This window comes from Alternaria ventricosa (genome assembly GCF_023758065.1).
Source record: "Alternaria ventricosa strain BMP 2768 chromosome Unknown scaffold_3, whole genome shotgun sequence".
NCBI classification, from domain to species: domain Eukaryota; kingdom Fungi; phylum Ascomycota; class Dothideomycetes; order Pleosporales; family Pleosporaceae; genus Alternaria; species Alternaria ventricosa.
Window position 1 is genome coordinate 1,090,458 of NW_026055683.1, and position 21,981 is coordinate 1,112,438.

The following is a 21,981-nucleotide window of genomic DNA, read 5'->3' on the forward strand; positions in this document are numbered from 1 at the left end:
GAGTCGGAAGAATCCTCTTCCGAGATAGTCGAGACGGCCCTCGCTCCGGCTGCGGACGACGGGTTGCGCGGGTAGGCCACGTGGGCAGACGATGCCGATGAACCCTGTTACACCAATGAGAAAAGAACGACTATGTTTCATGGCGTTTTATGGGGCATACAGATATAGATCGTTCGAGCGGTGACTGATTCGTACGTCGTGATGCAGATGATGCGGAAGATGCCGAATGAGCTGACTGGGATGCGCTGGGATCCCATACGACGAGGCTACACGGAACGCCATGGCGGGCGCAGTTGGTACACGGCTTGAGTTCATCACACTGAGCTACTTCAGTATCGAGTCCCCGTAAGCGTGTAATGCTTAGTTAGATGTTGTGTCCTACCTTGACATGGCGGGCTTTACATTGCTGGCAGCCTAGTCTGGACCTAGAGAACGTGATCGGGTCAGATAGGAGCGAACAGTGGTTTTGAGTTATAAAACGGGGGTGCTGTGGCTCGAGGGTACGGGGTAGTGGGTGACGAGTGGTTGGAGTGTGGCGTGATGATTACGGACTTTTTGTGGCCGAGGCGCGGCATTGCAGCGAACTACCGTGACCCGAGACCAAAGCTTTGGGCCTTGACAGTGGTGACCAACCGATCAGGCTATCGTCGCAACGGACCGTCTCGCTGTTTCAAGCCGCAGGATGAGGGAACAATGCGAATGCGAAGGTGAGGTACGTGTGGACGATGCTGTGGATGGTGGGTCGGGAGAATCTTGCGCACAAGGATGATCCCACACTATGCCACGTTTGCTCCAGACGAGGCCGAATCGAACTTGTCGGCAGCCGCGGCACATCTCGCATTCGCATTCCGGAGTTCGTAACGAGATAGATATAGTCTCCGACATGTGATGCGGTTGTGGTCGACGTCGCAATCCATTGGGTTGTGCGTCATCCGGCACCTTCCGCCGCATCAATCATCTCGCGTTCGCATCATAGCGTCATCCTCAAGACAGGAACATCAAAATCTGACCCTAACTAACGGTACGATGGTATAATGCCACCCGTTAAGCAGGAGTCGAGGAAGCACGAGCCCATATATAGACGCGAAAGCCGCCTTACCTACATGTCACAGTGGACGCGTTCACACAACCTACATCGTTGTCAAACCTCGTAAGGCACACGTATGAGTCAGGAACTATGAAGAAAGAGCTTGGAGCTGGCGGGTCGATGACATGCCCAGGCAGGACTCCGCTAGAACGTCGGCATGGTACTCGAATGCGCCCTAATCTCATCCACACTATCCAAATGTGAGATGCGCATCAGCTTCCGCGATTGCAATGTATCGCAGATTGCTTTTTCTTTTCAGCTCAGAGGGGTCATGGCTTCTTGAAAAAGAACCGCGGCAAGCCAACTAACGCACTAGGCGCCTTGACCCCCTATCGACGTCGGCATCGTCGGGTGATCTTGTCGTTATTGCACGCACGCATGATACATCTCTTTTGTGTAAGAACTGGGTGGTTACTTCTCGAGCTATGCCAGTCGCGAACGTCATATTACAAAGAGCCTTGGCAAGCGATTGCCAACCACAGCACAGTTGCGGTGCGAATTCCCGGCTTGTCCCTGCGCGGCCTTTCACCCGGGTCATTGCGGATGTTTTGCCAGAACCGCTCTCTGAACAGAGAACAGAGTGTGAACCCTATGTAGCAGCTGGAAGCCGGACGTGCACATGTGCAGAGCAGAATGTGGGTATCGTATGACCAAGGCGCAGTCAAGATCAGGTGTAGGGTGGTTTGAATGGGTCCTCTTTGACTCACATCTGTGTGACGCAGAGCGAGACGAGCCACTCACAACTTCCGCAACATCGACAACTTTGACGAAAAGATACTCCCACGAATGAGGGAAATCGCAAGTATAATATCCTGGTTTGAATGGGGTTGGGTCGTATTGGCTCTGTAAACATGGAAGAGATTTCACAGTGGCATTCGAACCACGGTTCTCTCAACAGTGTGAAAAAGGCCGCAGTAGAAAGCTCCAGGGCTCACGCTTCTAAACAGAATTATTCTAACCATTCAACCCACTATACAAATCAGTGCAACGTTTACCTCTAGATCCTTCATTAAACGCAGGCAATGGATTCGCATCAATCAACCGACTTGTTTGCGACGACAACATCGTATGGATCTGTCGAACCGGCTACAGACGTAGTCGATGGAGTCCACAAGCTTGCCATAGAGGAAGAAGACGACTACGAAGTACACGAAGACGAATTCGTGACCCCCGAGGAGATTGACCCGGACGATTCAGACGACTCTGATGCATTCGAATACCGTGTAGATCTTGCTACTCAAGAGCTCCAGCATGCGCACAAACCAGTTTATACGCGCGCACTACTCGAGCGTGTAAAGTGCTGGGCTGATCAGATCCGTGGAGAGCTCACTTTACCATCTAATAAGCAGGTACTCAATCATGTTGATGCTTCCGGGCTGAGCAAGAAAAAGTACAGGGTCTGGAATCGGGATAATGGCGTCAATGCCAACACCATCCAAGTTGACTATCTCTCGCGAGTTGAGATGCATCCTGACTTCCAAAGTCAATATGGAAACCATTCGGAACAGATCAAGACTCTCCGACGCTACAACAAAGACCACAAGCAAGACTGCATCGACACGCCATACACTTTCACAACCTTTGATCGATGCTTCTTCAATGAACACAAGAACTTAGCAAAGATGAGGACATATTGGAGCACTATACAACACACAAAACGCCTTTGGATAGCGAGTTCCGCGAAAAGACAGCTGATAGAAGCATTCCAGGAGACAGCCAAGACGTGCGCACCGATCACGCAGGTTGTCTGCTTTGGGATAGGCGCGCTTAATCTTAAGAAGAACTGGTACCATTCCGCCATCCAATATATGGCCATCTTCAGCATTATACAAGCACTAAATCAGTACTACCATCAGGCTGACCCCGCTCGGCCTTTGATCAAGCTGGTACTACAAGATCCGAATTACGAGACCAAAGATCATGAGATCTTGCGAACGCTATTCAACAACAACGACAATATCAGCTTCGTGTCTGACCCGGATGGTTTTCTCGCAATCGATGCGGGTACACTAGTCGTGACAGCTTATATCCCCTTTTGGATGCCACTGGTCCAGATAATTGCCGATCTATTCTCGGAAAATCCTGGCCAAGGCCCAGCAGCAATACTATGCGACGCCATGGAAGTCGATACTGAGAAGCGAGAATACTCGTTCAGCGAGCGCGCATCTCCAGCCGTTGCCCAACATTTAACAAATCAATACGAAAGGGAAGAGGATATGTTTGGACATCACGGATTAGAAGATGAGCTCATGGCAGATGCATATGGAGCAGATTGGGTGGAGAATAACAGGTTTTACTGGCTGAACAACATGGATCTATGGGTGCGAAAAAGCGGCGAAATCCAAGAACGGCACGTTCAGGATCAGTAGGCAAGTAAAGGTGGCTGGAAGGCCATTATACTAGCAAGCGTATCATTAGGGCTCACCTCCATGGCGTCGATATCCGTCACAGCACCTATGCATGGATACGACGAACTGAATCGGGTAAAGACTTTTAGCTCACACATGTCTCAACTTTTGCCGCCTTCGCATGCGATTGAGACATTGGAATGAAAGGCCATCGCATTGACTGGGGTATACATCAGTCTGTTTCACTACTGATCTTCACGGCTGCGACATGTTTGAGGACTACACTGTTTGTTCGCAGTTTGCTAATGAATACGTACAAGGAGGTGCACAATGCTATAAGTTGCCTGGGAACATCCATGTCGATCTCATCTTCATCTCCCTCAACCCGCTAACTGGTTCATTCGCAACATCGGCCCCATCGCTCGCCATGCCGATGACAACAAGATCTCAGTCCAAGGCCAGACCATCTTCTGGTATACCTTCACCCTCCGAGAAACCATCCTCGGCTAAAGAGATACAGGCTGACGACGTGATACCTGACATCGAGGATACGGACAACCCTTCTGAGAATCCTTCAGCTAGCGATTCCGAGGAAGAGCTAGGAAGTTACTGTGGCTGTGGTTGTGATTCTGACTTCAGCTCTGACTACGATTCTGATGACTCTGATGAGGATTCATATACAGAACGACCACCGACATCGCAGGAGTGGTTTAATTACCCTGTCGATCTTGTCGCTTTGGAGAAGTCACAGGGCAACATACCGATCTATACACGTTCTCTGCTTCGTCGGATCCGCAAGCAACAACGGAAAGTTCTTCACCAAATGAACCATCCACACAACCACCCAACAATGAGATATCTCACTTGGCGAGATCCGGACGGTCGTCTTACGAAAGTCTGGGCGGATGGGAAGTCTGATCGCTCCGACAACGAGCAAATCAAACATGTCGGAGTTGAATTCGTACCCCGTGTAGCGTTCGATCGAGAGTTTCAGCGCAAGTACGGAGTGGAGGTGAATGCAATATTCTGGTTACGGATGTATAGCGATAGTCTCCCCTTGCCGGCCGGTATCCTGGGAGTAGCTTTCGATGCCCCTTACGCGCTTCACACGCAGCAGCAGGAGAAGACTAACGAACACGAAGATGCAGAGCAGATGCAGCGATATCGCGATGCGATCGCGCAAGCGTTGGCTTTCTGGAGAGAAAGCGACTTGCGGAGCAAGTTCATCAAAAACATCAAGGAAGTTTTAAAGATGTCGACGCGGATCAGAAAGATTGTGTGCTTTGGATTGGGAGCACCAAGGTCAGATCGTATCTTGGACGAAGCGTTCCAGCACATGTCCGTTTTCTGCATAGCGAACATCTTAGCCAGACGCTACAAAAAGAAGCCAACGAAAGGAAAGAAGATACAGATTCTCCTCCAAGATGTCCAATACGAAGAGAGAGACTGGACGCTGTTTAAGGAGCTTCATGCAGCTATGTGCTGTGAAACCAGCAGCGAAATAGAGTTTGTCCGGGACCCAGACGGCCTTCTCGCCATTGACTCCCACACCATGGTGATCGCTCCCCATCTGCCCGTCACATTTCCTTGGGCTCAAATTATCGCCGATATGTTTGTGTTGGGGTCGGGACCGGCTGTCATTGTGGGAAATAACCTTGATGACGATGCTGAGAAGGAGGTGTTCAATCTTCACGACCGTGGATCATCAGCCGTGGCGAGATTTTTGTCAGATCGATACATGAAGACACAGACAGGTCTCAAGAGTGAAGGACCCAGAGCACGACTGCCCACAGAGATGAGAGAGTATACCCCGTGGACGGTAGACTGGCTTCCAGATATGGATATCTTTGTAAGGAAAAAGAGTATGTAGAAAGGATGGGAGGGACGACATATAGACGGTTTACAGCTCACACTACTTGAAAGAGCGCTACATTAACAGATCTGCTCCGTTGTTTGCGCCCGGCTCTTTACTTATCGCGCTGCTTCGATAAATAGCTCTGCCAATTCCACCAAATCACTTTGTTACCCGTATCTTATCCCCTCATCTTACCTAGGTACCTTCCCAAATGCAAGTTAGTACCATCAATAAACAGCAAAAAGTAATGGACATGACGGAAATCGAATCCGTATCTCCAGAACGGGCCGGGTGTCAAACGCCACCCGTTGTTGCCCTCGCCTAAACCGTTGAAGGCCAGACTACCAGCCCTTGCTTGTTACCACAAGGTAAGGTCCCAACGTCGTGACCATTAGACCACATGCCCTGCTGATATACTCATAGCCAATTTGATTGGCTATATGATGAATGTATACACCTGTAGAACAAAATTACTGGCAAAAGATAAGGTCTTAAGTCAACCTTCACCTTTCTCAGGCTGTACTCCGACCCATGCTTTATCTCACCCGCAATCTTACCCACCTCTTTACCCTGCTCTCCTCTTCCCTTAGGTATCCTCAATACCGTCAAAAAGACAGGCACAGCGAGACTCGAACTCGCATCTCCCTATGTACATTCATGGCCTGGGTTATTTCGCCCCCGAGCACAAGGGCCAAGCCTGCAGGACCAGCGGCAGAGCTACACACCCACCGCGGTTCTATTACTAGGGCATCTTGACCATTAGACTATATGCCTTGGGTGGGTTGGATAGCTTGCTGCAGGGTAAGAGAAGACATATTAGGTCGAGTTGCAGCGTGGTAAGAAAAGGAAGTGAGTTGTTTGGGTGCGTTTGTGCCATCAAACATAAAGATAGCAAACTGCACCGATTGGGTAAGAGCACCTTGGCAGCCCCCCAACAACAAAGTCACCCATTAGGGCGTCACGAAGCGCAAAAAAGATTTGGACATGGCGAGAATCGAACCCGCATTTCTCGTAACCAAAGACATTCGTCAGTGGGAAGCGGTGGCGAATGGAATGAGCCAACAAGTTGCCTTGATGGAGAGAGCCAACGAGTTGAATCGCCAGTGGAGCCAACAATTTTCATTGATGGAGAGAGAAGGTGTACTGTGCTCAAGCGTCCTACCATTAGACGACATGCCCGTGAGATTATGTTTGATGGGATGGAAGGAAAGAGGACGGGACATGTAGACGCGGCGGCACGCAATATTGTTAGGAGTGTGTGCGGCGATGCGGAACTGTTATGGCCTGATGCGGAAGCTCCTACGCGCCATCTTGATGTGTTGTGGCAGTCGCTGATGGTTGTGGTAGGCGTGGTTGGGAGGGTTGCGGGAGCTTGGGGAAGGCGCGATGAGGCAGGTACGTGGAAGCCGACCACTCCGTAGCCCATGATCTTCTAGCGACGCAGATACTATGCAGTCATGAATTCCTACTCTATGTCGTAGTTATACTATATCAGGGTATAATCGCATATAATCATCCACTTACTCTATACCCTGCAAACAGCCGCCAGACCGCTTCCATCTAACTCAACAACTCCTTGATATCTTCAATCCTCTGCACCCTCTTCTCCTCATCACTCATCATACCCAGTGAACTTGCACTGCGTCACGTTAGCATCCACTCTCTACATCCACTCACAATCTTTCCACTTACATGAACTTCTTCCTCTCCTGAATCCTAAGCATCTTCTCCTCAATACTCCCCTCCACACAAAACCGTATTACCTTGACCTCCCTCTCCTGTCCCATACGGTGAACACGATCGATAGCCTGAGCTTCGACGGCGAAACTCCACCATGGGTCCATCATGAAGACCTTGTTCGCACACGTCAAATTCAGACCTACACCACCTGCCCTCAGACTCAGAAGTAGGACGTATGGTTTAGGTGAGGTGGTGAACTCGGTGAGGATCTGGGCGCGCACTTTCTGGCTGATGGAGCCGTCGAAGCGGAGGAAGGGGATGTGGTCGCGGGTTAGAGCTGGCTCGATGAGGTCGAGGAAGGATGTGAATTGGGAGAAGACGACTGTTTTCGCGCCTTTCTCTTCTTTGCGGGTTTTCTTGAGATGGCCTAGCAGGGCTTGAGTTTTGGCAGAGCCGGTAACGCCGATGCGACGAAGGCTGATGCGCGGTGTTTGCGTGGAGGTAGGTGGTGTGTCGGCGGCGCGGAAGGCGTGGTTGTCTTCGTCTTCGGGGGCGTGGTCATGCCGGATGACTTCGAAGACGTCGCGCGCGTTGATGGGTTCACGGCAGTTCCAACAGCGTGGGATCTCGTTCTTGTCGCGCTGATGAGCTATGTAACTTAGTAAGCACTCTTTGCAGGCTGAGTGCCAACAGCCGGTGACTGCTTGCTCAATCATGGGTTCTTCGGAGCAGATTGGACATTCGGCCGCAGACTCATCCTGAATCTGTTTCAAGACATGTGCGCCGAACCTGTTGACATCTTGGTCGCCCTCGGCAGTAAAACGTTCAATCAGAGAGGAAAGATCCATATCATCCGCCAGTCCATTTGCAAGATCCGATGCTAACGAGGCGTCTTCTTCGTCAGCGACAAGGTTGCGATTGCGTGTCAGGACAGGGTGGCAGCATGATTGCCGTAATCGTAGAATCTGTGCAAAGATCGTTGTATAGGACTTCATCAGCGTGCCGGCTTCTGCATTGGCATTGACCAGACTCTTTGCGCGCAGAAAGATATGATCGTATACATCCCGCTCGTCCTGCGACAGCACGATCTTCTCAACTTCGATCGTCCGAGGGGGCAATGGTACCAGAGCTTCACCGTCGGGTGTCTTCATGTCCTTCGTTCGACGAAGCACCAGTGGCTCTAGTACAGTCTGGACCACATTTAAGGCACGTACAAAGTCGCCTGATTCGAACGGTACGGTAATGAATGTCTTCCAGAAAGAGAAGTTCGCCCATGGCTCGACCTTGAGGAAGCGCACTAGACTGAATAGATCTTCCAAGCGGTTGACGATCGGTGTTCCTGTGAGCGCCCATCGATGTTTTGCACTGAGCTCGTAACATGCTTTGGCCGTTTTCGACTGTCGGTTCTTGATGTAGTGCGCTTCGTCTAGGATGATGCGGAAGTACTCGAGCGAGAAGATGCCACCATGCGAGCCACGGTTCCCTTCTTGGTTAACCACCTGGTTGTACTCTGATAGGACTGTGCCGTAGCTCGTGATGATAACGTTGGGTGCATTAGCTCCGTTTGATGCGCAACATACCTTCTGAAGGTTTACAGCCTTCTCCGAGCCATAATAGAGCATGGCCTTCAGTGTGCCTTCCTTGGACGCCTTTTCGGCTTCGCTGTGCCATTGTGCCAGCAATGACATGGGTGCTATGACGAGGGTAGTGTAAGGCGCAGGCTCAACTTCGGCACTAGACTTTTGCAACCGGGGAAGAGCCTTCCGTGTCGCCAGAGCATCATCGTCAAGTTCTGTCCTATTTGTATGGACCAAGCTGAGCATCTCAATGGTCTTACCCAGACCCATCTCATCAGCGAGTATACCGCCAAGGCAGTTCTGCTCTTGTTTCGGGAACTCGAGCGAGAGCTCGCCAGAGTAGGGATTGACGTAAAACATGGCCTGATCTTCGATGGTCGGGATTGGCTGATTGTCTGCATCGTGAGTTGGCCACTGATATTCCTCCCACAAGGGATGCATCGAAGTTTCCTTGTCCTCTATCGACTCATTCCTTTCTTTGCTGACCATCCAAAAGAGCGCCTGCTTCTGATACTTGCGCAAGTCCATGCGGAAGGTGCTTGCTGGCTCCATGGTTGGAGTGTCGAAGTCAAAAGACTGCGCCTTCTTGTATAGTGAATCCAGTTGATCTTGTTCGAGCTCTTCTCCTTCTTCGGCTTCGTCGGGTGGCGGGGAGGATGTGGGGTTGGTAGACGTTGCAGGCGTGGAGGATGTTCCGTTCTTTGGCTTCGGCTTGTCGCCTTTCTTCTCTTCGCTCTCTGCTGCCTGTAATAGACCTTGTCGCTTGTGCTTCGCTGTCTCTTCATTTTCGCGGGTCGGTTGGAGGTTGATGTTATCGAACAGCTTCACAAGAGCAACTTGCCGTAACCGAAGGTCTCGCTCGTCGGACGATTCCTTCTCTTCGAACAGATTGATTTCTCGGTTGTTGTCCGGCTTGGCGAATTTACGCGAATCGAATGCTGCGCGAACGAAAAAGGCTCGTAGTTGTAGATATATGGTATCTCCTGTGCGTATTTTATCGGGCGTGTAGACAACCGAGCCGTCGAAAGAGCACACTTTCTGATCAAGTAGCACAGATACCCAGGCAGCTGAGTCGTTGTCCAACCTACCAACTTCAGCCCCACGCTCATTCATGAAGCGGACTACGATATCCGGTTTGGAGAGTTTGATAACCTTCTTTGCCTTGTTCAGCTTGGGTTGTGGCTTCGTGCGCTCGATGCGTATCTTTTCGTCGTGCTTCAGCTGAGATCCGCTCTTGGTAGCAAAGCCTACGACGCCAAATGAGCCTATGTAGCGCTTACTGGGCATCTCTCGCAGTATAGTGGGTGTGGAGGTGCCTGAGCCTGGTGTGGACGCGTTCGATATTTCGGATTCGGTTCGATTGAGGGTTTTCGCTATCGTCATCTGAATGGGCTGTCGACCGGATTTGAAGACGGGTGCGGGGGACGGTGAGGGCATCTTGCTCCATGAGCCGTCCAAGTAGATGTTGATTGCTACACATTGTCAGCTATGCAACTAGAACCTCACACTTACTGACATACCTCGTTCTACATTGCCTCCACTGACGTCCTTCAGCTTCTGCAATACCGTGGTGGAAAGTTCTCCAACAACGGCCTGGAGCATTCCGACATCGAAACTCCCAAAATCTGCCTCTTCGTCGTTGCCATTGCTTTCGTCTGGTGTATCTGCGGCGTGTAGTGGCGGCGACGATGGGCTAGGCTCGATGGGTTTCGATTGCGGCTGAGTAGGAGAAGAGTCTTCTATGAAGAATCTGCGCTTCTTAACGGGTCGCTCGTCTGGGTGTGGTGACTCCATGGTGTTGTGTCGTGTGTTGGTGTTGCGCTTTCCTCGCATGCGCCCAATTCGTCCAGTCGCGTCGACGCGCTTTCACGTGGCGACTGCGGGTGATCGACGTAATAGCGTCATACAACCCACCAGTCGCCGTGCACTCTTTGTGCCTTACATGAGCAATTGACTCTCCCCCGAATTGTGCAAACAGATGCATCTTCTAGGACTATAGATCAGGTTTCTTTCATATCCCGCTAGATACCATGCGTCTTCGCTTTGTACAGTAGTTTCCGTCTTCTCAAAAGTTTTCAATGCCGCCTCCGAGGCTCCGCACAGCTCCCGTCCGGCGCATACACACCTACCCAAGACCACGACGGAGGCAATTTCACACTTCGCCACGACTTCAGAATGCCGCGCGCCCTTCAGAAGATGAGATTGCACGCGCACGTGCGTACTGCGCGAATCTAGTTAGGTAGCCTTACCATGGAAATCCTCTTGTATGTCGCACACTAACAGATTGGCAGAACATACGATGCGCCTTCACATGTCCTCCAAACCTTCATACCGCAATCCTCCCGAGATGCATACCTCGCGATCCGCGCCTTCAACGTTGATGTCGCCCGCGTCGCCGACACCACGAGCACACCCACAATTGGCATGATGCGCATGCAATTCTGGAGAGATACCGTCACGAAAGCATTGGCCGGTACACCTCCGAAAGAGCCTGTCGCTATACTGTTAGCACAAGCAGCGGAAGATCTGCATGAGCGATCTGGTGGGAAGGCGCGACTGAGCAAGAACTGGTTCCACCGCATCATCAACACCAGAGAACAATATCTAGGGAACCCACCGTATCCCACCTTGAGCGCACTGGAGAGCTATGCGGAGAACACATACTCGACCATGTTGTATCTGACACTGTCAGCGCTACCTCAGGCCTCGCTCACTACCGACCACATCGCATCGCATATTGGCAAGGCCATGGGTATCGCAGCCGTATTGCGAGGCATTCCGCTCATCGCATTTCCACCACAACAGCCACTAGGCACTAGCAACTCCATGACCGGGCAATCTGGACCCACGCAAGGCGCCGTACTCCTCCCACTCGACGTAATGGCCGAAGCCAACGTCCGCGAAGAAGACGTCTTCCGACAAGGCGCTTCAGCCCCCGGCCTCCGCGACGCCATCTTTACCGTCGCGACACGCGCGAACGACCACCTCATTACCGCTCGTGAGATGCTGTCCAAGCTGCGATCTGAAGGCACACTCGGTCACGACTTCGAACACCAGAACGAGGAGGAACATCAATACAGCGCACAGCAGATGAACACAGGGCAGGAGGCACAATTAGCAGAGGTCGAGCAAGCGTTCGGGGTCTTTATGCCGAGCATAGCGACACAGTCTTGGCTGGACAGGTTGCAGGGTGTGGACTTTGACATCTTTGATACGAATCTGAGGAAGGTCGACTGGAAGCTGCCCATGAAGGCATATTGGGCGTATAGTCGGCGGAAGATATAATGTTCAAAAAGAATGAAGCATTTACCGATGTACTTCTCAAGGCTGCAAGGTGCTCCGAGCGATGATGCTGATCATCACGAATACACAAAATGGCGAGGTACAAATCCAAAGGCAGGAAGTCGGCCGACGCGATGCGAACCGTCTCTTGAGTTTTGAGTTCCTTCTCCTCTTGAAGCTGAGGTAGAGACAAAGAAGGCTTGGTGACAGTCCACCTGTTTATATACCCTTCCAGTCCCTTGTGGCAAACGAGCTGGTAACCCAATCGAACTTTAATGAGAAGGTCATGGCATTGTCGAAATCGCTCTTTTGAATAGCACGGCAGGTCTCCGCACAGAACTTCATGCCATCGACATGACTTCTCTGAACTCGTTCTCATGAAGCTTCTGATATTGGTTTTGCATCTTCGTTTCCACTCTCAGCGGATCGACGGGCCACCGCAACACATCCATCTGATTCCATCGAGTTTCAATGACCTGAGCTTTTGAATATAGCGTGTCGGAGGCCTCAATCATGCAGTAAAAGCCGGACAAGAGCAGGACAGACACTCATGTTGACATGCTCACAGACTTTTGGAGGTAAAATGCGGGAAGTTGGCTTTCGGCGGAGGAGCGAAGGCGGTGCTCATGGGTTCTTGCCGGCGTTGTTCTAAAAAGAGAAGGGCGAACACATGTCAAGAGCTCGTTTGCCTTTTAGAGAACAAAGCAGAAGAGATGAGAAGTTGAAGAGTGAGAGGACGCATCAAAGGCAAGCTTTATATATGTGACGGTCCGGCGGTGGACCCACAGCGCGACATGCTTGCGGGACTTGGGCATTTTGGTTTATGAGATTGTTTCATGTGTTCTTGTTGTGCAGACGAGAACATGAAGAGGTGCACTGGCATTTTTGAAGAATTCGGCCGAGAGCACAACATGAATCGTGTTTTTCATGACTTCGAAATTCTATTGAAAGTGATAATGCAAGATTAAAGAAGGAGAGAGAGAAGGCGAGACCGAGAAGCCTTATATAGATCAGTTGTATTGCGAGCTACTCCCCATGAAGATGTTGCCGGCCGGAGGCCAATTGCACATCGCATGCTCGACTCGGTATTTTGGAAAATGCACATCCACATTTTGTTTTGAAAATTTTAATGAGGAGACTAATCAGAGGAAGAAAGGAAGAGAAGAAGAGTAACGATGCGTAATTTATACTCCTCCGTTCTCGCCGCAAACTTGCAATGGTGGTAGAGCCCGACGTAGTACGGCCGGTCATGCGCAACGGTATGTAAGATTGGAACATGACCGCGACTATGATAACGCGGCTTCTGTTCGCAAGTCAGAATCTATATAGGAAGTATGCATCCGGAACGCGTGTAAAGTCCAAGCAAACTATTGATTTGGATAAATGACACGAAAAGCGAGGTTAAGAGCCCCGCCCTTTCGTATCCGATCTGGTTAGCTCAGGCATACTCCCCGGAGGGTATCATGTTGCGAATCTGTCGCTTTGGTAGTAGAATACATTTACCTCCATTCACAGAGTTCATACCGTGTCTGTAGCAAGGACGGTGGTCGAGGATGACGTCAGACGTGTGTGCACTCTGTCGCGACCCCCCTGAGCCTTCGCAAGCTAACAACCACAGCCAAATACATCAATAACCTGGGCGGCAGCTCGCAAAGAAGATGATTCCAAAGTTGGATTCCTTGACTTACCCCGCGAGCTTCGCGACATGATCTACGAGTTCGCCTTCCGCATCAAAGGCGCTGTTCTCGTCTACTCGCGCGACCCCTTCGCAGTTCGGCCGGTGATGAGAGTGCTGAACATCCGACATGGCGGCGAAGGACCGATTGAACCACAACCCTTGTGCAGCGGCCAGATCCCGGTAGCACTCATAAGGACGTGTCGACAGCTTCGCGCGGAAAGCAGCCCTGTTTTCTTTGGGTCCAACGTTCTTTCCTTTTGGGCCCTGGGCAACATCGACGTGGGCCTCGCCAACCGACTCTTGGTGCGGCATATTGTGACTGAAGCAAGTCCTCGCGGCATCTTCGACAAGTCGCTCGAGCATGTGAGCTATTGCTGGAAGAGAAGGTTTTGGCCTGAGATATTGCGTAGCAGCGAGGCTATATTGGAGCAATTCCCCAACCTGGACACGCTGACCTACTCACTGAAGCCGCCGCGTGAGGAGGTTTGGAAACCTGCTTTCTTCGATGTGGCCAACAAGACGAGAGAGCAGCGTGTGGATCTGGTTGCTAGTTGGATGGGTCAAATGTGTTCATGGGAGGATGAGCGACTGCGTAGGATTTTGCATCTCGAGATGGTGCCTTCGCCTGGGCTCTCGAAAGATGAATATGCGGGTTCGCGGTTTGTTCCCGAAGACGAAGACGTCTGGGACTACACCGAGTTTGTGGATGCATTTGAGCGGATGCAGGGATCGATCTAATTAGATAGGCGGAGAAGCATATCGATCATATAAAAGCAACATGAGCATTCTGTGGGTGGCCACATTAGAAGAACCATCGTTCGGAGCAGGATGACAGAAGGAGGCATGATCGCGTGAGCCTCGCCTTCCCCGCCACCTTGATCTGTATCCATAGATCTTTGGCACAATATGTGCTTTTCTCCACACGATGCAAGCAGAAACTTGGAGTTTGGTACCGGCATCCCCACGAACTGGTGGCTCAACTGGTAAGCGACGAGGCTAGATCGCCGGCCGATTCCGGCAACTACACCCAAGCCGCAGGTGTCAAGCACGGCATCAAGAAAACGCCATTCCGCGCTCAGATCTCGTGAAAAGATCTACATATCATAGACATGTTTCTCCGACCAGCGCGCACCTGCACACGGTCACTCCACACATCAACACGCGCAATCGCGGCCCGGCCGTCCATAAACCCACCAAACGACGCTTTCCGAAACCGGCAAAACCTAGTTCCCAAATTTTCGACAAAACAGTCATCTTTGCAATTGAACAGCAGGCGATCCATAGCAACCTCCGTACCGCGACTTCAACAAATCGGCTCCGCAGAACGGATTTCAACATCCAAAATGGCAGGCGACGATCACTACCTCACGCTCTCATGCCCGGATAAGGCAGGCATTGTGTACGCCGTCACGGGCCTACTGGCAAAGGAAAACCTAACGATTCTCGATCTCCAGCAATTCTCCGACCCGGACTCCAAGACTTTCTTCATGCGTGTGCATTTCGGCCATGCAGCAGATGTGTCCGCGCTGCAAGAAAGCATGAAGAAGCTCGCTTCAGAAATGAGCATGACATACCAGATCCAACGGGTAGACTCGAAGCCCAAAGTCCTCATCATGGTATCCAAAATCGGGCACTGCCTCAACGACCTCTTGTTCCGCGTCAAGTCTGGCCAACTCAAAGTCGAAGTCCCGATTATTGTGTCCAACCACCCCGAGTTCGCGGAGCTGGCAAAGAACAACGGCATTGAGTTCCACCACCTTCCTGTAACCAAGGACACCAAGGAGAAGCAGGAGACGCAGATTCTAGATCTCATCAAGCAACATAACATCGACCTTGTTGTTCTGGCGCGCTACATGCAAGTCCTCTCACCGCGCCTGTGCACGGAGATGTCGGGCAAGATTATCAACATTCATCACTCTTTCTTGCCTTCGTTCAAGGGCGCGAAACCTTACCATCAGGCCTACGAGCGTGGTGTCAAGATCATCGGTGCGACGGCACATTTCGTCACAGCGGATCTGGACGAAGGACCGATCATTGAACAGCGCGTTGCGAGGGTCGACCATGCGTTGAGTCCCAAGGAGTTGGTCGAGGAGGGTAGCAATGTTGAGAGCCAGGTTTTGGCTGCGGCAGTCAAGTGGTGGAGCGAGAAGAGGGTGTTTTTGAACGGTCAAAAGACTGTTGTGTTCAACTAAAGCGTGCCACCAAAAGTCGACGAAAAGCAATGTAAATATATACACGTGTGTCATGAAAAGCGTCTGAAAATTGATACACAATGGATTGCGCACGCTCACCACTTCACGCGCAACCCTTCGAAGCTCCTCGGCATCGGTGGAAAGTCAGCAGACAGACCATCCTCGCCGATGTACTTCTCCTTAAGCAACAGGCAGGTCGAGCATAGCCGCTCCCCGATTGAGTGTTCGCCAAGCCAGATCCGGCCCTGAGCGCTGTAAAGCAAAGTCGCGATGTCGGTGAACATGTTCGATGTGGTATTGGTTTGGAGGTCGGTATCATTGAAAACGTGCGGCTGTGCGTCGAAGAATTCGTCATCCGCATGCGTATCATCGTCGTTGTCGTCCGTCTGAAGCATACCTGTATACTCCGAAAGTTCTTCCAATACTGTCGAGCCTTTTTGGATCTCATTGCAGACACAGTTCGAGTTGTGGCCTGATCTGACGCATTCTGTGACGGCGATGCGCGCAGGTTCGACCAGTCCGCCAGCAAATGGACCATAGTCGTCTTTGCAGTGGGTGCATGCAGTCCGTGATAGCCTTCCAACACCTGCGCCGTGCGGTATGCGCTTGGTCTGACTCAGCAAACGGACGAAGGTGTTTCGTGTCATGCCAAGTTGGCATAGATAGCGATCGAGCTCTTCCCGCAGATACACTTTCAACTGCTCGATGCAGTCCAATACCGCGTTGCACCAAGCTGAATAGATACTTGGCAGTGCTTGCAGGAATTGCTTGTGTGTGAGGTTGTCCTCCATCCAATCAAAGCCCTTCATCTGCAAGAAAGAGCCGGCGTTCACAACCATTGGCAGCACTACTCGGCCACTTGCACGTAGAGCAAGCCAAGAGCCTATCGCGTCCAGGTGTCGCTTACTAACACCCGAACGCTCTTCGTGAGAAAGACCGAGGATCTGCTGGATGTAATTCTTGTGACGGGAATGGTTGAGAACAGATCTCATCGCGTGTTGCAGGGCGGACCAGATATTGCGTGCGCTAAATTCGACGTATTCCTCATTCACGGTAAGGTGCAGTAGCCACGTAATACTGTTTCGCGAAATAGAAACTCGTTCTCTCGCATACGCTCTCTTGAGCCAGTCGTGTACAGTCCAGCCATCGCTGTCGGCGTCGGCGATGTCAATGCATTCGCAGAAGAGTCTGAGCATGGCGATCTTGATATCAGCGTGCTCATCGGTACAAAATGCGACGAAAAGCGATATGGGCGATCTAGTTTCGTTAGCAGCGGTGCCGTCAATGACTCTGGGGACCTACAAGATCGCATCAGAAGGTCCTTCATACACCAGGGCAGACTTGTCTGCCCCTCCCTTGATCAGCAAAGCGCAAAGATCGACGTGACCTGCTGCAGCGGCAAACTGGCCAAGTCAGCATTCTTGAATGGGTCTTTCACATAGGAGTAACGTCTTACGTGCAGTGGCTTCCATCCTTTGGGACTCGTATCTACTACGCTTGCCATTCCCTTCTCCAAAAGTGCTTCGACAGCACGGGTCTGACCGGTGCGACAAAGCTCAAAGATGAGTGAGTCGTCGGAAACAGGGCGGGTTACTGTTATGTTACAGTTAAAGAGCCAGCTCCGGCCCCCGGATGCCACGACAGCTTCGAGGCCGCTCTGAATGCCCATGTACTGTTGCCATCTTGTAGGGTACAATATGAGCGACCTGACGATCTGGGACTTCCTACGCCCCTTGGAAAATTTGTTGTCGTGGTGAACAGTCGTTGTGCGTAGCCAAGCACATCCGAGTGTAGTGCGGATGGTAGAGACATGGTGTCTTACGCGATACCGTAGATTCTCGGCATAAACAAAAGTCTTGGTCCGCAACTGTCCACATTCATCGATCGTATAGCCGTCTTGTGAATAGATCTCCATCGATGTCGGTTCGAAGGTGGTGACCGCAGTTTGTGCGATTGCGTGTAACATGAGCTCTTGTACCTCATAATCGATCGAGCTGCGCTCCGTGAGCATTTTACCCAAAGGCTGTAGTGCGTTCGTCGTGAATGAAGACGTCATTCGGCGGAGGGAACGCTGGCCAACGAACTTCGAGGGGATGCTTTGCACTGGTGTCCAGCTAGACGCGTCTTCGATACCGGGCAGACGAAGTGGGCCTTTTCGAACGGGCTTTGAAGCAACATGTCCCTCGATCTCTCCAAACACTTTCACTTTTGTTGAAAGACGGGAAGAGCGAGCTTGAATCACGCTAGGTGTGCATGGTTAGCGAACCGCTATTGGTATGCATATAGTCGCGTCGTACCTTTCGTGGGCCATAGCCAGTGTAAGTGTCGACTTTGTGTCGTTCAGCGAGTCACGAAATCGTTGGATATGTTTGCTGTGAAGGGCAGCTTTGAAAGCTGTACGTACTCGTTGCCTCCGCGACAACGATGAAAGACCGTCATCGAATCTTTCAACAATGAGTGTCAGATCCTGGGATGATCAGTGGTAGCTTGCGTACCCAACTCGTTACACTTACTGCAATCTTGGCTCGGCAGTGTTTTACGCCTTCTGCTAAACAACCACCAAGACTGTTGCCATGGGATTCGACTCTCTGGAAGACTGAGATGAGGAAGCGTAGATCTTCCTTGATGGCAATGATCTCCCGAGGAGCATCTTCGACTGTCTCCCAAAATGTATAAAGTTTGATACACGCTTCGGTAAGCTGGAAAGCCACAGATATGACAGCGAGGCCTGGATGATATTAGTAGAGGATAACGAAATCGTTCATCGAAAGTACCGTTCGCCGCGACCGAAAGTCCTTCCATTGTCTCTGCAGCCTGATTACTGATTGCATGGCAAGAGCAGTCGGATTAGGGCTTATATTCCAGTGAGCCTACTGCGGTACAGCAAAGGGGCGAGGTTCACTCACGTCTCAGCATTGCCCAGTTGTGGCTGCGCCAATGCATGCTCAATGATTCCCCTGCAGGTCGCCTCGTGCTTTACCTCAGCGAAATCCGTGCTGAGCATGCCTTTGAGCCTTGCGCATGGTCATAGCTGGGAGACCGGGAGACAGCATCGAACAACAATATGCGCGGCAGGTTGACGCGCTTGTGTGAGTAACAGCCATGGCAGTTGCCCATTATCTTGATTTTCTCCGGTTGTAATATCAGCAAGCTTCAGTGTTTTAAAAAACCTGCCCACAAGCTTGATACGATTTCGATGTTCGGGCGACGGTTTGTCAATGGTGCTCGGGTTCAGGAGGCTGGGTCGATCAACGCTTCCGCCCCCACACTATCCACTTGTGGGTTCAGCCGTCACGTAACGGGTGTCGAGGCCGACACGTTCCAGGGAGCTCTAGAAGATGAGGATGCATACAATAGGTTGGGCCATCGCGTGTCGCAAACTTTGATAAGATGAATGAGAGCTGAGTGGGTGGAGGCACGGGAAGGACCAGCGCGCTAACGACAGGAGCGGCACGTGGGCAGCCACCCGCATCTGTTGGCAGCCACCCACCTCGCTTGGATTTACCATCATTTGCATCGACGTACGTAAACGGCAGATAGTCATGACCATGTATTGAACGCGTTTGCCTTCTGAAACACTTTAACAACCCGGGCTTGCGTCCGGCTTGATGTCTCCGAGGACGCGACATCAGCGCTAGACATCTACATAGGGTAACTACAGGCTGCGCCAGCCAAAGCGCGTGCAAGACGTTGCGTTGGTGCTACCCAGAGCTTGTGGTTGGAATTGAGTCTCTTCAATGCTCCACTACATTACTTGTTATACCCTCCAGGGCTGCATCGCATGCTTGCAGCAAGTCGACACCACGTGGAGTAGATATTCATCCTCCGTCTTCAACTTTGCTCACGTCTTTCCATTGTGCCGCCTCGTCAACCCAGCATACGGCGCGCCTCTAATGATAGGCGCGATTTCCGAAGCAACGCCAAAAGCACAATGGTTTACACTGTGGAAGTCACTAATCCCCTGATACCCATGTTCCCTCATGTACTCTGGGTCGTTACTGTTCGCAAGAACACCAAACTTGAGTCTAGTGTGCATCAATTCCAGTGGAAAAGGGTCATTGCCCAAACATGCGCCACGGCTAATGTCGTCTAGGGTGGTATTGCGTGTGGTTACTAGAATGCGAGAGAAGCCAGTCGAGAATGTCGTTCCGTCTTGCCAGATTGTGAAAGCGCCGAAGAGGAGGATGAGGAGTGTGATGAAGATGACCGGCGCATAACACTGCCAGAGCCGTTCGGGGACGTAGACGAATGAGGATTGGAGTCGCGAGCGGTTCACTGTAAGCTGTTCTTCGGCGACTGCTATCATCTCTGGCGCTGACAGCAATGACAAAACCATGTCTGAGTAGAAGGTCTCGATCTCAGCCGTTAGGTTTTGCTTAGGCTCGCTGTTCTTCTGGACCAGTCGTGTCTTCGTGACATCAGAATAGACTTGTGCGTAGTATGGTCCTGGCAATGGCGGTTCGAGATCGACGTGTCCGCGGAGAAAGTCCCTGAACATGTCGCCAACAGCATGGTATGCGGCAATTTTCTTGTAGAGGCCTACATCGCTCCGAGGACTGATGTATTTTTCCGCTGGTCCCGGATCGAGGGTATAGTTGATCTTGCCGTCGACTCCCCGCAGAAAGCTGGTATCTACAATAGGCCTCTGCGGTTCTAGCTTGACCGTTGAATTGAAGAAGGGTTCAGTGAAGTTCCAGCTGACTGTATACTTAGTCTCCATATGTATGCAGCGCATGATTCGCGCATCATAGCGATGTGTCCAGGTCTTTGCAAGAGGATCGTCTTCCGCAAGCTTTACTGTGGAATTGAACGCATAGCCAATCCAGAGCGCAGGTTCTGACTTGAAGACACCCAGGTTGACTGGAATTTCACCATCAGGTATACCACCCGAGCCTTTGCGGAAGTTGTCAGCTTGCGGGCGGGCATATTCGCCCTCGTCGACGTCGGCGTAGTAAACGAAGCGGCCTCGCGGTGCCAAAATGCTCATGTTGAAGGGCGCACCCAATTCCGTTAGTCTCTTATCGTCATCTGCAGCACTTGCTATTTCTTCGCATTGGTAGCTCGGCCCAACAAAGCTTTGTTCGTACGTGCAATTGTACCGCCCTCCACAAGCGTCTTGTCGAGCATCTTGCCTGATGTTGGGACGGTCCACGTTGCTATAAGCCAGCAGAAGAGCGACACGTCTTAACTCCGCCGAGGGCTGATCGTAATAGTCAAACCACCCTGGTGCAGTACCAGATAAATCTGTAGTATTGTAATACATCATCGATCTCTTGTTGCTTCCGTCGGCCAACTTCACCGGATGGCGCCAGTCTTTTGTGGACTCGATCGAGAAGTTCAGCGTGGGAACGTTGAGATCGATCGTCTCGCTGTCGAGATAGGTTCCGAAGGTAAGCGCACCGGGCGAGAAGATGATTGTTGCCAACGGGACCAGCCAGATGACCTGCAAGCCAGCATCTTTGATTAGTGATGTATTCTACACAGTTGTTGCAGGGATAGTCACTCACCAAAGCGATAGCGCACAGGACTGGCGCACTCGAAAGAGCCTCCCAATTGCCAAAGATCGATGGATCTTCAGTAGCGCCAAAGATCTGATCGATAGACAGCACAGTGAAAGCCCGGTTCCTAAACGCCCTCCACATGCGCTGACGAAAGACCAGTACCACACATCCGCCAAAAGCAAGCTTCGATAAATAGGCAAGTGCGCGCCCATACAGAACCCAGCGAAACTTCTTGTCCTCGTCCTCTTCTCTCTGGTGGTGCAAAAAAGTATACAAGAGGTGTTGAAGAAGCGCAAACACGATGCCCATGATGAAAGCAAACACCATGAGTGCTGGTCCACGCCAGTTTACTCGCCATTGGGTTGACTGCGTCGCTCGGTGTGCTATCAACCTCTCGGTCATAGGATCCGTTCGCGCTCTCGAGATACCCGATCCAAACGAATACAGTGTATCTGGTGTTCTGGAGTATGGTGGTCGTGGTCCTGAAGAGTAGGTCGGAGGAGAAAAAGCACCAGGCTTCGCATTAGGCGTATCTTGCCGCCAATACGTAGAGCCTGGTGATTTGGGTGATGGCATGGGCTCCATTTGGATACCTAGGCCTGGGTCGTTGACGTTTTCGCTGTATCTTGATGGCGTCCCGCGCCTGCTGTCGGTGGACTCGTCGCTTGTTCGAGAGGGTATGGTGGCATAATCTGGTCGGGAAATGCGAATGTCCGGCGATGCAGGTAAATATGAGTATCGAGGGGTATGAGCATCCATGTTGACAGTTGTTGGAGGCGTC

At 51.4% G+C, this 21,981-nt stretch overlaps 7 protein-coding genes across 7 annotated transcripts; 4 read left to right on the forward strand and 3 right to left on the reverse strand.

Moving 5' to 3' along the window:
- Positions 1 to 2,109: 2,109 nt before the first annotated feature.
- On the forward strand, positions 2,110 to 3,456 carry J4E93_002291 (uncharacterized protein; the record flags this gene model as incomplete). Its single annotated transcript, XM_049340238.1, has 1 exon — positions 2,110 to 3,456. One exon carries the CDS (start codon positions 2,110 to 2,112, stop codon positions 3,454 to 3,456), a length of 1,347 nt encoding a protein of 448 aa, XP_049202560.1.
- Positions 3,457 to 6,850: 3,394 nt separating this feature from the next.
- On the reverse strand, positions 6,851 to 10,341 carry J4E93_002292 (uncharacterized protein; the record flags this gene model as incomplete). Its single annotated transcript, XM_049340239.1, has 3 exons — positions 6,851 to 6,929; positions 6,983 to 10,019; positions 10,068 to 10,341. The coding sequence occupies 3 exons, from the start codon at positions 10,339 to 10,341 to the stop codon at positions 6,851 to 6,853; spliced, it is 3,390 nt and encodes a 1,129-aa protein (XP_049202561.1).
- Positions 10,342 to 10,625: 284 nt separating this feature from the next.
- Positions 10,626 to 11,832, forward strand: J4E93_002293 (uncharacterized protein; the record flags this gene model as incomplete). The annotated part of the gene is made up of 2 exons (XM_049340240.1): positions 10,626 to 10,786; positions 10,839 to 11,832. 2 exons carry the CDS (start codon positions 10,626 to 10,628, stop codon positions 11,830 to 11,832), a joined length of 1,155 nt encoding a protein of 384 aa, XP_049202562.1.
- Positions 11,833 to 13,534: 1,702 nt separating this feature from the next.
- J4E93_002294 (uncharacterized protein) lies at positions 13,535 to 14,245 on the forward strand (the record flags this gene model as incomplete). Its single annotated transcript, XM_049340241.1, has 1 exon — positions 13,535 to 14,245. The coding sequence occupies one exon, from the start codon at positions 13,535 to 13,537 to the stop codon at positions 14,243 to 14,245; it is 711 nt and encodes a 236-aa protein (XP_049202563.1).
- A 605-nt stretch (positions 14,246 to 14,850) lies between these two features.
- On the forward strand, positions 14,851 to 15,699 carry J4E93_002295 (uncharacterized protein; the record flags this gene model as incomplete). The annotated part of the gene is made up of 1 exon (XM_049340242.1): positions 14,851 to 15,699. One exon carries the CDS (start codon positions 14,851 to 14,853, stop codon positions 15,697 to 15,699), a length of 849 nt encoding a protein of 282 aa, XP_049202564.1.
- A 95-nt stretch (positions 15,700 to 15,794) lies between these two features.
- Positions 15,795 to 17,381, reverse strand: J4E93_002296 (uncharacterized protein; the record flags this gene model as incomplete). The annotated part of the gene is made up of 2 exons (XM_049340243.1): positions 15,795 to 16,997; positions 17,373 to 17,381. 2 exons carry the CDS (start codon positions 17,379 to 17,381, stop codon positions 15,795 to 15,797), a joined length of 1,212 nt encoding a protein of 403 aa, XP_049202565.1.
- A 2,159-nt stretch (positions 17,382 to 19,540) lies between these two features.
- On the reverse strand, positions 19,541 to 21,509 carry J4E93_002297 (uncharacterized protein; the record flags this gene model as incomplete). Its single annotated transcript, XM_049340244.1, has 2 exons — positions 19,541 to 21,175; positions 21,501 to 21,509. The coding sequence occupies 2 exons, from the start codon at positions 21,507 to 21,509 to the stop codon at positions 19,541 to 19,543; spliced, it is 1,644 nt and encodes a 547-aa protein (XP_049202566.1).
- Positions 21,510 to 21,981: the final 472 nt, after the last annotated feature.